Here is a 14,738-nt window from a genome sequence, read left to right on the forward strand (position 1 = left end):
GGCTCTACTCACCAAGGCGCCCCTGGGAGTCACAAGAAATAATGGCCATAAGCTAGCAGAGAACAGGTTTAGACTGGACATTAGGAGGAACTTCTTCACAATGAGGGTGGCCAAAATCTGGAATGGGCTCCCAAGGGAGGTGGTGCTCTCCCCTACCCTGAGTGTCTTCAAGAAAAGGTTGGATGGGCATTTGGCTGGGGTCATCTGAACCCAGCACTCTTTCCTGCCTATGCAGGGGGTCAGACTTGATGATCTATTGAGGTCCCTTCTGACCCTAACATCTATGAAACTACAACAAGAGGCAAGGATAAAGAAAATTATTAAAACTATTTTTTCAAGTAACAAAGCAGATCAGTTTTAATACATACATACTCACTATAAAAATCTAATGGAATAGCTAATTTTGCATGATTATGTTTGGATTTGCTTTCCAAGAGCTAATACTTTAGCTGGCTCTTTACAAATTGAGAGTAGAAAAATAGTTTTAGGGACACTTTTTTTGTAACTGGTGTAACTGCATTCTAAACACTTTATTTAAAAGAATAAATACAGTTACTTACAGAAGTCTAGCTAATTGCCCATGAAGAATGATGGATTTCAGGGAGTGTTTACATGAACCCCCCTCGCACCCCACTCACTCTTTGGGGTTGGTCTTTGATGTAAAGACTCCCTCCATCATTGCTGCTACCACCTCCTCCTCCAGCGTAGGAACTCCCCCCACCCACCTCAGAGCCAGGGCCAGGCACCTCCACCTCAGGGCCAGGCCTCCCAGTGAGGAGGAGGGGTCACCACTGTGACCCCTCCTCCCCTCCCCGCTTCCCTCACTTTTTTCCCAGCTGCCACCATGACCACCCCCCTTCGCCTCCCCCAGCCTTGTGCCCAAACATCCTCCCTCCCTCCCTCCCCACTGCCCCCCCTTCATGCCAGCTGTTATCAGGGCCCCCTTCTGACTCCCTTCCCTCCCTACCACCTGGCCCCAACAACAGCCGCTACCCTACTTCTCACCTCCTCCTGCCAGCTCTGCCGGGGGGTCATTGGGGATGGGTGGCCAGGGAAAGCCACCACGACTCACCCTTTCGCTCTCAGGCAGGGAGGCATGGGAAAGCCCCGCTGCCACCACAAACTTCCCCAGCTCAAACTCAGGCCCGCACAGCCAGTCGCCACCTGCCCTCTCGGTGGCACGTGCATTTGGTTAAAAACATTACGGACAGACAGACGAAGCCCTTTTTATACATATACACACATATACATATACACACACACACATATAGAATCATTACCTGGCTTGTTTCCACATAAAGTGAATGGCTTCTTTGCGTCCAACTTTAACTTGGAAGCCAGAAGGAATCTCCTAAACCATTCCTCCTTTTCCCTACCCGTTCTTCCAAAGAGATAAAGCACCTGATCCTTCTGTATAGTGGACTTTGCTCCATCCTGAGGTTTCTTGGATTCTTCACTGCTTAAGTCTATTTTTTCTGCAGATGACTTTTCTTCCAAGCTCTCTCTATCAGTCTGGGCTTTAGCCATAAAGTCATCTTGTCTAGCAAGTTCAATGCAAATAGGGTACTTTTTATTCCAAATTCGCTTTCGTGCCAGACTCTTGGGAACCAGATAGATCTGTAGGCCAAGTTAGAAGGTTAGATTAATTCATGTAGACCTTCTCTAGATGTATCTTATTCATTCTAATTCATGATCCTTTGCATTATGCAAAGGCAATAACATGATGGAGGTCTAGTTCATAAGCTTACTCTTGTGATACGCTCAAGTCAATGGAACTGCAATGATAGTAGGGGGTTGCACACTCAACCCACTGCAAAGTCATCAGGCTCAAGTCTGATAAGTCCTCTGACAAATAAGGGGAAATACAGCGATGAGCCTTGTTCAAAAGATTTTGCTGGGGCAGTTCTTAGGATTGTGAGAACCTAAACATGTTAGAGAGTCTTAGCTTTCATTTTTACGCTGAGAGGCAATGCTGTGTAGGGAAGACCTCACCCCAGCCTCAACCCCACTACAAAGAACTGCCTGCAAGGAAGTGGCTCCAACAGAAAGAGGAAGATGACGCAGCAGAACTGCCCCTGCTTTCCACCTTCCCGATCTTCTTCTGTACCACTCGCCATGGTCTGTGAATCCTCCTGCTTTTGGATCAAAGGAAAGACTGTGCCAATCTGAAGCAAGCAATTGGTTGCACGCCTCAAAAACTGCCATGTAATGTTCCTGTATATACAGAGAATGATGCACAGAATTCCCACACTGCATTAGTTTACAGGAATTTCTGCTTTGTGCAGGACTAAAAACTTGCCTAGTTACATAACACTCAAGCCCATTCTTCTTGAGGTATTTAGATGTTCCTATGGTGGGCAAGACATGAGAAAAGAAAACAAAACAAAATTGATATACATAACAGCATATTAATAATGTAAAATACTGCAAGTCTATTTCACTGCAAAGACTTCTTTATGGGAAACAGCACTATAATCTAATGGGAAACAGCAGTAAAATTTAAGAAACTCACCTTGCTGTCTGTAAGCTCATAAATTTTCTGGCTGATGTAGGAGACATCAGGCTTAGGCTCATTGTAAATAGCCCTTCTGGAAATATTTTTATTGGGTTTTGAAAGTCTTAAGGTGCTTCCTTCTAGTCGCACATAAACAGAGTGAGTCAATGTAGCATGATAAGTTTCTGGATCATAATTATAAATTTCATTCATCCATCCCTAGAGAAGAAAAATACTTGCAAATTATTTAAATTATTGGCAACCTGACACAATACAAAAACTAGACATTCAAGAGAGTCATCAAAACCATTTGTAGCAAGGCAGAGATTTTCCCCAATTCAAGTCACATAAAATGAATGCAAAGGCACAAGAGGTCTACTACAAAGAACTGTCCTCAAGGAAGTCTCTAGAGATGGGGACACCAGCTAGAAGTCAAAAGACCAGGACTGTACTCCTACCTCTAGCACTGGCCTTCTTTGCAACTTTGTGCTAGTTATTACTGCATGTACCAATTTTTTTTTAATCAGTGCAAATGGGATAACTATTTTAATTGCTTTTATCAAAATGCAGCAAGATCTATGGATGCCAAGCTCTACTTAAATCAATATTTCCTCCTTAGCCTGTTGAACATGATCTTAATGACTCCTATTTGTGGCTCAAAAGTCTGCTCTTGCAACATGCCAAACATCCTCATAGCTAAAAGAAGTCAAGGACAAGTGGATTAGGGATGCTGTGCCCTGAAGAAAACTACACAATAAAACCTTGCAGAAGGTAAGGGTGGCCAGCAAATAGAAGAAGTAGGAGAACCACATACACACACAGATCTTGCATAAGCCACCATATCAAAGAAGTCTAACATGTTACTGCAACACGCTACGCTACTCCATTAAAAACAATTTCCCTAACCAAAACCTGCAAAATACCCCTGCGCTTCCGTGGCAGCTACAGCCAGAGTCTCTCAGAACAAACATCCCATATGTTCATGAGGACTTCTAGCTATTACAGCATTGCGATACCTATCCTCTGTTCATTTCATGACTTTCATTAAAACCTATGAACACAATACTGGGAAAGTTAAAGCTTTACCTGTTCGATAGCAATTCTAAGTCACTCAGCTTTGACATTTCAATTAAAAATCCACCACCACACCTTTTTAGAGTTAACCAGCACCAGAGTTGGCTTCCTGGAGAAATGTTATAGTTAGGTTTTGCCTACATGGAACATGTCCAACTATTGTTTAAACACAAGTGCATTAAAGAAGACAGTCTGGTTTATAGCACACACAGCAGGCTTGCTGTTTGTATTAGGCACAAATGCCTATTTCCTTTCTGGAAGTTATTAAGCCAAGAAATTTGAGCAAAAAATTTAGTTTTCAGTTGAATTTCATCCAGAAATTCCAGCTGGACTTATCAAAGCACAAGGACACCATGTGACGTGCCAGAGTCAGAGCAAGTTATTTACTCTATGCAAACACAAGTTATGCGCGCAGTCTACAGACATCTAGAGAAGCTTCCATTTGCTCCCCATGAAGTTCCCCCATGAACTGCCTCTGTATCACTTGGTGAAATCAAGAGGCATATACATGGCCATGCCTCTGGAAGTTGGTCTCACCTTCATCCCTTTCATCCACATCAGAGCCAAGGCCAGATCTGTCTTCAGGCAGCCTCAGACACTTCAAAAGAAATAGAAGCTTGCATGTACATACACTCATTTTCTTTCTTTGAAGATTCCCATACCAGTTTTGCCTCAGGTCCGTCACCTGTTACAGCTTCTGTAATAACTGAGGAAGTGTAGACTCTTTCCCTTATCTTGGTAACTCTTCACAGTGGAGACAGATTACAAATAGCAACTTCATCACCCCAATTCTCAGCCTGCCTCTAGTACTCAAGCAGCTGAATTGCCCAAATGATTTGCAAAGGCTGAAAGATAACAAGAGCTCTAGATGGCACTAACATGGTCATCGTTGACCACAGGTGAGATAGAACCAACCGGAGTGTTTCAAAGGCAACGCTTACACCAGTGGAGACTACATAACGCCAGGATGATGCTTGGCTCACACTCCCATTTCTTTGTTCTGGCTGTAAAAGTCAAATACGCTCTGCCCATCTCTTCCTGACAAGCTAAGACAAGGAGTGAGAATCCACAGATGACAGTTTTCAAGAATGGGTCTTAGTAATTAAGAAGAGTGCAAACAAGCACCTTAAAACAGAGAAGTCAACTGCAAAAACACTGCTGTTTTATCTAGGTATTTACACTGAATCAATCACCTTAGTAGCTGAACATCTCCACAATCAATATTATTGCGAAAGCACTATCACCATCTGTAACAGGCAACTGGGGAAAGGGGTAGACTAAAGTTAAAGCTATTTAACCACGGCCAAGGTCATACAGTGAGTCTGTGGCAGAGCAAGGAAGTGAACCCCAATCTAAAGTCGCAGTTCAGTATCCCAGGTACTCGACCTCCCATCCTGTCCATTCTCTCCACTATCACAACGGCAGTATCAATCAGCGTTCTTCTGTGATGGAGTAGCGAGTCTGCATCATTAGACAGTATTTTTGTTGATAACACCACAGTGGACGATTGCTTAACATTACATCATTACCAGTAGGAAAGGGACAGTATTGAAGATAATCACATTTTCCCCACAGTAACAGAAACGTCTTTCAACTAGAAGACAGACAAAAAAGGAGGACCGAGACAGGAGAGATGCGCCTTGGTTTCCACTGTTTACATATTCCTCCCTCTGTCCCTTGGCTTGGCAGGAAATGGAATGAGAAGAGCCCTACTCTGCTTTACTGATCTTTGCCATGTGCTAAGGCTTTACATTTAAAATAACTGGATTAGCTCTGTAATCAGCCAGTCAAACAGAAATGCTTCTAAAAATTCTCGTACTACTTATTCCTTTATTCTCTAGATTCAATACACGAGGGGGCTCATTTTAATATATACTATTTTTCCTGGAACAAACATCAATTTACAGGAATTACAGGAATGAGGCCATTATTTTCAAAAATGACTTTTCACTGCCCAACCCCAAACTGGGGCAATCAAGCAACACCTAGTTACTGCACAAAACTCAAACACTAACAAATAACTTACAGTTTAGTTCAAAGAACAAAGCTAAGAAATCCAGATCTTATTACTCCAATATCTGGGATACAATCTAAACGTGATGCTGGTAGAACACAGCCCATTCTGTACTTCTAAACACGCGAAATTTCTTTTTACACTCAATTTTTAACTTCCTTGCTGTGAAATATCTTGAAAGTGGTTCACCAGTAGGTGAAAAACTGTATGGTTTGAAACCAGAAGAGAAACGTCTGTTAAATGTTCTGGGAGTCTGCCCCTATATAGATGATTTCCCAACATAAATTAGGGTTCCTCTTACTACCCCAAGTGGATCTGCTCTGCGAGATGCCTGCTTTACAAATGTAAAATTTTGTGAAAGCCCTGTTACTTCCCCCCCCCTATTTCTCACCTTAAAAAAAGGTCTCTCCAAAATTCTTGTTCCTGCAAAACACTCATTAGGAATCCAGTGCAAGCTTTCAATTCTGGGCAACTATTTTGCCATGTGACAAAACACAAAATTATTAGGCAGCACTTAAAATACAGCAACTTTGAAGTCACAGTCCACTAGTGACAGACAAGTTATTCCACAATATTGGAACAATGGGTTTCTTTACTTAGAGGGAAAGGCAGGAGTAGGAACTGTTTGGTTTTTTGTACTCCTGAAGCAGTTAAAAAAAAAATAAAATAAAATAAGAAATTTGGTAATTCAGGAAGGACAATGGCCACAGTCATATGCTATTTTGCAGCTGTTTTCTATTTAGACTGATCCTGTGATCTCCATCTGCAAAAGGTCAGTAGTTCCCTTCAACTCCCAGCTGGAATTGGGAGAAAGTGTTTAGTTATCAGAAGAACTAGACTGAAATGGTCTTGTTAACTACTGGCTGAAACCATTTAGGAAAGGTCAGCCATATTATTCATACAAGTAGATGTACCAATTTATCAGCTAAATGCTATTAGACAGTAAAAGAACAATTTTCTGGTTTGACTGGAGGATTCCCTCCTCCATGTTGCCAGTATTAACTCTCCTTTGAAATCAAACAACCTAAAGAGCAGGGGCAAAAAACTCTAGCATTCTGACAGAATTCAATATTTTCCAGTGATGAGGGAATGTGTATAAACTAAAAATGTTTGAGTTTCAACCCAACCAAACCCAGTAGGATTAGTAATATGATCAAGAGTTGCTGAGCAGCCCCTTTAAGAACAGACATTAGTAAGGTTTTTTTCAGTACAATATAACCTCATAAATCCAGATATCAAAAATATGGAATTCTCAAAAATCTGGTACTTTTAAAAAATACATCAGATCGGGGAAGTAGCGGCAGCCATTCCCAGAGCAGTGGAGGAGGAAGCTTGCACATGATGGCGGCCATCACCATCCACCACTCTACGCCTCCGCTTCCAGACTGGCCCACTCCCCCTCACCCCAGCTCCATGACCAGCCGCCACTCTGGTTTTAAAAAAATCCAGAATTTTCAAATTTCTGGTAGGTGCTCAGTCCCAAGCATGCCAGACTTATGCAGTTACACTGTATAATAATTTTGGGTCAAAGGCACACTACAACTTAATATGACAAACTGACAATGGTTCCAGTAGAGTCAATCTACTCAAAATATCAAGTTTACTGCACAAAGATATCACCAAGCTCAGTAATGAAAGCTAGCCAAGCTCCATGACAAGCCAAACTTCAGAACATCACTTCTTTAAAGAAGTCACTTAGCAGTCTTTCCAAAGAGACTGATTAGCATCTATTAGCATTGAATTAACCCAATTTTAAAGGTATCCAACTGCCTTCAAGTACTCACAGGCGTTATAACAGGCTACTTCCACCCTTTTGCAACAAATTCATTTCAAGAATATTGTTTGATTGAAAGTGGAGAAATACTTTGCTGTGTAAATGGTAATGTTCAAGTGATGTCATGGCTGTGATGGCCAGGAAATGCGAGAGCCAAGGATTTCTGTGGGCGATACCTTTTATTGGACCAACGTCAAGGTTCATATGAGACTTAGGCAAGCTTTCAAATGCAATGCATTCTTCCTCAGGTCTGAGGTGCTAGGACCCTGCCACTACTCATCTCTCCAGCTGCAGACAGCATTAGTCCTCAGAGTGGCATGGGGAAAGCAGTCACAGCTGGCACTCCCCCCCCACCCTCCAATTGCCAAATGCTGTCATCAAAGCCTCATGTCCTTGGGCTGGATCCAACCCATGGGCCATAGGTTGCCAGCGACCTATATAAAAAACACAAACGCGGCAGAATAAGATTTATAGTCTAAACTGCCAAAAAATTAGAAGAGGCTTAGTGAGTGTGTATTTACCTTCAAGGGATGTAATGAAACTGTTAGATACAATCTGAATGCCAAAACCTAAGTGAACCACAAGAACAGACTGTTGCCAGATGAATACCAGACATATCAGGCCTAGCTCACCCCTGGTATAATTAATTCTACCAACCTGAATGGAATTAAACTAAGAAATTGGTCTTTTCTTTCAGACTCAGCTTATTATTTTGAAGGCATATGACCAACTCAATTACTAATGACAGGTGGAGGGGGGGGGCGCTATAGTGTGGCATTCTAAGATTAAAAAAAAGAAAAGAGAATTCTGCGCCAAGGGACAGTCTTTGGCAGTTCTGCTCCTCACGCTGAATCCAGTTTGGAGATGAAACTATTAGAAAAGTCTGCCATTTCTTCAGTAAGGTAAGTATGTCTGATACCTTTGAATACAGCAATCTCCTAAAAGTGAAGGCCAAAATGCTTTGAGATCTGTCCTGCATTTTACTATACATTTGTAGAGTGTCTAGAAAAATAAGGCCCTCAGTTCCAATCAGAGCCTCTGGCCACTAGTTTAAATACAAAACAAATATAAAGAAAGATTATATTGTAATCACTCTTGCTCTTCTCTTGTGCAAAAGCCACACCTTATTGTGCTTGCTTTTGAAGCAAAGTTCAACTTCCTTTTCTTGTCTACACACTTATCTGATATCTAGAAACTAACTAACCTTTTACAGTTAGATAGCATCTTCTGTCCGAGGCTTTCAACATGCTAAATTTAACATTAAACACCTGTGAGAAGTGCTATTTTAATGATAACAAAATGGCTACAGAAACAGCATATGATTTCTTCAAGGACAGAAATCGCAGCAGGGTCAAAAAACAGAGTCCAGATGTGCCAACATCTGGTTCTGCACCTTAACCCCAAAGAACACCCATTCTTCTGCCCCTACCCCTGTGCTGATTAAGTTTTCTGAAGTTTATAAAAGAGCAACGGTACGTCCAGGGAAAATGCACCAAAAACAAACACACAAAACAAACTTGTAGTCCTCAAAAAAAAAAAAAAAGTTTTTGAAGTCTTTCCTTAGCTGAGAATATTTTACTTTTCCCATGTGGTTTCTGTATGATATTTATCTTCCAATAAAAATATGGGGTTTTGAGGTGAGGGGATTATTTTGGGTTTATTGTCTTTCTTCTTTTTTAAATAAAAACCACCCTACAAACAAACACTAGTCAACCCACATAACAGATTCGTCAAATTTTATTCATATTAAACAGCCACATGTATGCTTGCCAAGACAATCCAGTAATACCATTCTTTAGGAAGAATTCACCGTTTCAGCTGCTTCATTGGGTTTTAAAAGATCTCAAGGGACATAAAACACAGACAAGGATCAGAACTGTGCTCTGACTGACAACTGCTCCCAGATTTGTCCTATATATAGTTAAGATTTTACACCATCAGATCCAAGAATTAATTGTTCATGAAGCCAAGGATTTATCATCTTAAATTAGTGATGAGGCAGAAAGCCTTCTATAAAACACAGAACAGCAACTTCATTTTGAGTTACATCTCTCAAACAACTGAACTTTCAATTAAATACAAAATTTCATAGACATTAGATTTCATAGACATTAGGGGCCGGAAGGGACTTCATGAGATCATTGGGTCCAGCCCTCCACCATAGGTGGGAAATCAGGTGGGATCAAGTGACTCCAGCAAGAAATATATCCACCTGTTTTTTTTAAGGAGTCCAGAGTAGGTGCTTGTATCACCTCCGGGGGGGGGGGGGTGTTCCATACCCTGAACACACGCACCGTAAAGAACTTTTCTTATGACTAGAATGTATGTATACACATGTTCCCCATTTGTTATACCAAGACTTAGATATCATATACTTAAATACCATTTATTTCAATTATGTTGAGTCTGTCTAGGTATTCTAGTTGGTATCTTCTACCAAGCAGAGACATAAGAATCTTAAAATGGTCAAAATCCTATTTCAAAGTCTCAGATGCAGTAAAATAAAACACAACAGGATTATGTATTCGAAATACATGGAACATAAGTGAATACATAGCCGTGGGAAACCAAGCTTTTAACATACAATTTGAAGTCTTTTCAGGGCTGAATTAACCTTTTAGTAGGCCCTAGGCAAACAAACTACTTAATACTCTACAGCCAAGTCGCATCTTACGTGGGGGTTACATGCTGAAGTCAGCATGTAATGTGAAAATTGCATATAGTTGAAATCGCCCTTCCTGCCACACTCCTTGCCCCTCTTGTCCTCTGCTGCGTCATCCCGCCAGGGCAGCCAGCTAAGTGTGAGCAAGCTGCCGCCCCCCAGTCATGCCGGCGCGTGCAGGCAATACCACGCGGCGCCGCACTACGCGTCGTGCCCCGGCCGGCACCCAGCAGCCAGCCCCAGCAGCCGAGCACGTACAGCTGAATTTGTGTAAGTTAAATACACGTAAGATGTGACTCGACTGTATATTTATATTACTTTTTTCACCCAATAATTATAATATGTAAAATGAGCACAATTGGACCCCCTTCTTCACTTGTAGGCGAACTAGGCACATGCCTTGGGCCCTGCGTTAATCCAGGTCTGTTCATTTTCCATCTAGATTTTTTTTCAAATAAATAGAGAGAATAGAGTTTTTGCTTCCTGCATTCCCCAAGACTTCTGCCAACTGGTTACATTATAGTAGACAAGCATCAAACCTGTTGTAGGTGACTGCAACGTGAAGTGGTCTGAGCACATTACACTACATGCAGCCCTCAACTTACGTTTCATACCTACAATGTTTATAAACTGACACCCTGTTTCAACTTTCTGACATCCATTTTGACTTTACAACGCTTGATCCGATGCCACGTCAGCGAACAAGTTCTCTGCGTCGCCCATCTCCCTGGAGAACATCTGTCCAAACTCTCTAGGACACTTTCTTTAAGAAAGCTGACGAGACTCCAGAAAAACCTGCAGCCAAGACTCCTGAGAACACTCCAGCCAAGAACCCTTCAAAAAAAAGTCCAGTAAAGTCACCTCGAAGAAATCCTTCCAAATCAATATGAGTGCTATTTACAATATAACTACATTAATGTAGCTATATTATTCATCTATAATTGATTGAGTACAAAATTCCTGGTTATTTTTGGAGAAAACAGGGTATTGGGCCTTGGTTCAGGAATCAATCCTCCATTATAACAGTTTCCTATGGGAAAATCGGTTCAGAGAGTTACGTTTTGACTTATGACAATTGGTTCCTGAAAACTCATGTCTTAAGTCCAAGGACTGCCTGTACTGTAAACTATCCTGTTGGATCTGAATGATGTTTGTTCTTAAAACCGGAGAAGACGACAGCCCTGATTTTAGCTGTACAACTAGTTAACCCCTTTGGGGGTCTCATGTGGCCCTTGGGCTCCCACCCAGTTGCTCTCCACAGCTGCTCCAGCTGCAGTGTTAGCCAAAGGAACCTGTAGCTGGGGCAGGGAGTGGGGGCCAGGGTGCAGCACAGTGGGGGCAGAAGAATACCCACACAGTACAGTGCAGCAGCAGAAAGGGGATGCTCATGTGGCACAGAGCAACAGGGGCCCATGCTGGTGCACCCCATATGGTGGGTGGTCCCCATGCACGCAGCCCCCAACTGTTTGGAAGGTGGACAGCCCCAATCAAAAAAAAAAAAAAAAAAAAAAAAATCACTGGCCAAGATGGAATCATAGGAAAGCAGGGCTGAAAGGGACTTCAGCGGTCATCTAGTCCAGCCCCCTGCTCCAGGCAAAATTAAACACTTTTCTAGGATTGTTAGACAGGTACATCTCACCCATTCTTTAAAAATTCCAAGGATCAGGCTCAGCAAACAAAAAACCTTGGAAATAACTGAAGAGACAGTCTGAACCTCAAAAATTCAGTGCTAGTTTAGAGGCTTAAGAGGACAGGGATGGATAGTAGTTGGCCTCTAGAGCAAATAGAAAGATAGACAAGAGTATTTTGCTAGGGAATTAAAAAAACCCAAAAACCTCAGGTTTTCAGGGTCAGTGAATGTCAATGAAAACTAAATCCTATTCTAAATCAGATCCTTTAATTGCAAATGTCTCCTTATTCCTTCCTTTATTTAAGGACAGTGTCCTATAGAATACCAAAAGGGATCTGGGACACTCAAAACCCTTTCAATCACTGTAATGCATGTTGTGCCTTAACCATCTCAAACAAAATGACAGAATTTTACTGTGCCCTTCACTGCCACAGTAAAGCGTGGTTGCTGCATGACTGACTGAGCCACAGGAACAAAAACATTATGCAGAGTCAAAAGAGCTGGAGCTTCCTGCATGCACTCCAGCAAGTGCCAATCTCCCTGCCTTAATTCCCACCCTCTGCTTTGTGCAATTAGATTATATTCTCCTTGCTGCAAGTGTTTGTACACAACGGGGCCTCAATCTCACTTAAAGCCACTCCACTGTTACTACCCTCCCCCCCCCCAAAAAAAACATCATCATAAGAGGTAGGGCTTGGTATTCAAAATCCTGTAAAACAGAATAATGGGGAAGTCTCATGTTCAACCCTTTTCCAACTTGCTCTCAACACACACCCCTGCACTTCCAGGCAGGCTGTAGAACCTCTTGAACCAGAACTGTTCAATGAGGTAAATTCTATATTACAAGAGCCTTAGTTTAAGATCCCTCTTTTTCCAGCACACCTTTTATTTGTCCTCTCTCCTGAGAATTAGCAGCTCTGCATGCAAGACCAAGTACACTGATATGCAAGTCATTATTTGGAGAAAGAATGCAAAAAAATACACTCAGGTAGAAATAAAATGGATTAACCCTGCTACAGGGTAATAGTCATTTAAAACTTCACTTGCAGTTCACAGCATCTTTGATCCAGCTGACCACAGTAAGCGAGGTGGATGGAAACAACGGTCCTTGCAACTGAAAAGTATAATCTCATCTTGGATGCTCAAGTGCCAGGGGGCTGCTACACCAAAATTCAAGGCCTGCACCTGGGTAAGTAAGCCTTGCAGAAGGTCTCCTTCTCTGAAGACAGGAGTTTAAAGAGCCTGAGTTCTCACCAAAGGTATCACCAGACATGTGCACCCTCCCCTCTCAAATCTTTCTAAGGAGATTATTTTGTATCTAGTAAAATTTCTAAACTTTGTAAATTATGCAATGGTGGGTGGGCACATTTATGAAGCTGAATTAGAGACACTGATGGGGAAAGTTTGCAGAAGTAGGGCATCAAGAATAGACGGAGCAACAAAAGCAGATACAGTGCAACTCTGCACCAGAGAAGAACTGGAGTGAAATCACTAAGTCAGTGGTTTCCAACCTTTTTAATACTGTGGACCAGCAAACTCACTCGAAGAATTTTGCTGGACCAGGTATAGAAACAATTTAATTTACATATTTAAATTTATTTTTTACGTGGTGGGGGGGTTGCTAGGAACAAAGAAACAACAGCAGCTAAAAGTCATATATACACATCTCTAGCTGGCTAACACTAGTTGCTAAGGATAAAAGGAGGAAACTAGCAGTGGTTAAAACTCATGCCACAACCCGGCAACCAACCCTTCGCAAGCTGTGGCCCAGTGGTTGGGAACTTCTGCACTAAGCAAACAGAAATTCCAAATAAGAGCAACAATTCCCTTTTAATGACACAAAGTGGTTTAAATTCGTTTTGTTACTTGGAGTAACAATAAAAACAGCAGAAAATTATATTACTTCTTTAAATTACAGAGACATTGCTTTAGGGAGGGGGAAGAATAAAAGGTTACCCAGATATCTTAGCAATTTTCCCTACTTTGGAATCAGATGGCAATGCAACTAAATAAATAAATAAATAAATAATAAAAAAAGTATATGGAAAGAATTCACAAATGATGGTATAAAAATACCCTCTGCCCTGGCATAAGTTTGGCAGAATTCCAATTTTTAAAGCTCCATAAAGCAGGCTCATTTTTAACATCTATAATAATGGCATGAAAGCAATTCTCAGACCAGAATGCAGAACCAATGGGCTTTGAAGAGCTGGTGCATAAATCTGATTTTTCCTAAAGGCTTAATCTATAACAGGACTCTCTCTCATCCTGCAAAGGATGTGTAAATTGATCAGTGCTTGTTTTGATGGAGGCACATGTGAAATACAGTACTTACGGAAAACATATCCCGAATTTGCAAAATCATATTAGGTTGTGGTACAACCAAAAATGGCCACTGAATTGAATTTTAAAGAAAAATAAGCTTTTCATAAGGTTATGCTTAACTCAGTATAACATTTCTCAATATTTTATCAGGGCCTAAAAGGTCCCCGTCAGTTCATATAGAACTGTCTGCACAAAACACTAACTTCATGCCTACAACCTTCTCTCAAAATTTGTCCTCCTTGTGGAAGTTAAAAAGAAAAAAAAAAAAATAGTTATACTTGAGGATTCTTTTACAGTTGTTCACAAGTCAAGCCAAGCTAAGCAATAAAACAGCCTCTTCTTGATCAATGATGAATATAACATGCTACATGGATATCTAGCAAAAAGACTCTATAGATCTGGGAGGACATTTAAAGGATTTTAGTTCCCAGTCAAAAGGAAAGAGACCATAGAAAAGTTTTTAAAGCTACATGAAAAGGGGACAAATTAACAGGTGAAAGGTTGCTCGAACTGGCCCATTGACAATGGCAGGTTACACAGTTCAAAACAAACTTAGTACACTGGCACCAAGTTATACAGTCTGAAATGCAGTCTCAAAAAGAGTTAATGGGAGTTATCTTGCAAATAAAATCTAACTACTATAATTGTAGAAGCAAATACAAAATGGGGCAGGGTCAAAGCAAATGTTTCAAGCACATGTGTGCAGTGTCCACCTGCTTTTAAAGGGAGAAGTCTGACTTGCAGAGAAACCTGGTAAGTGGAAAA

General features: G+C 41.3%; 1 protein-coding gene across 3 annotated transcripts in view; it reads right to left on the reverse strand.

Moving 5' to 3' along the window:
- The window catches only part of TEX2 (testis expressed 2), a 114,759-nt gene that overhangs the window by 38,509 nt on the left and 61,512 nt on the right, over positions 1-14,738 (reverse strand). For all 3 annotated transcript variants that reach the window (XM_090059555.1, XM_090059557.1, XM_090059558.1), the window contains exons 3-4: positions 2,513-2,713; positions 1,281-1,617 (exon numbers count right to left, since the gene is read on the reverse strand). In XM_090059555.1, coding sequence (XP_089915681.1) covers positions 1,281-1,617; positions 2,513-2,713 — 538 coding nt within the window. The remainder of the gene's footprint in view (positions 1-1,280; positions 1,618-2,512; positions 2,714-14,738) is intronic.

Source organism: Crocodylus siamensis, chromosome 8, assembly GCF_052110815.1.
Source record: "Crocodylus siamensis isolate JL-2025a chromosome 8, ASM5211081v1, whole genome shotgun sequence".
Classification (NCBI taxonomy): domain Eukaryota; kingdom Metazoa; phylum Chordata; order Crocodylia; family Crocodylidae; genus Crocodylus; species Crocodylus siamensis.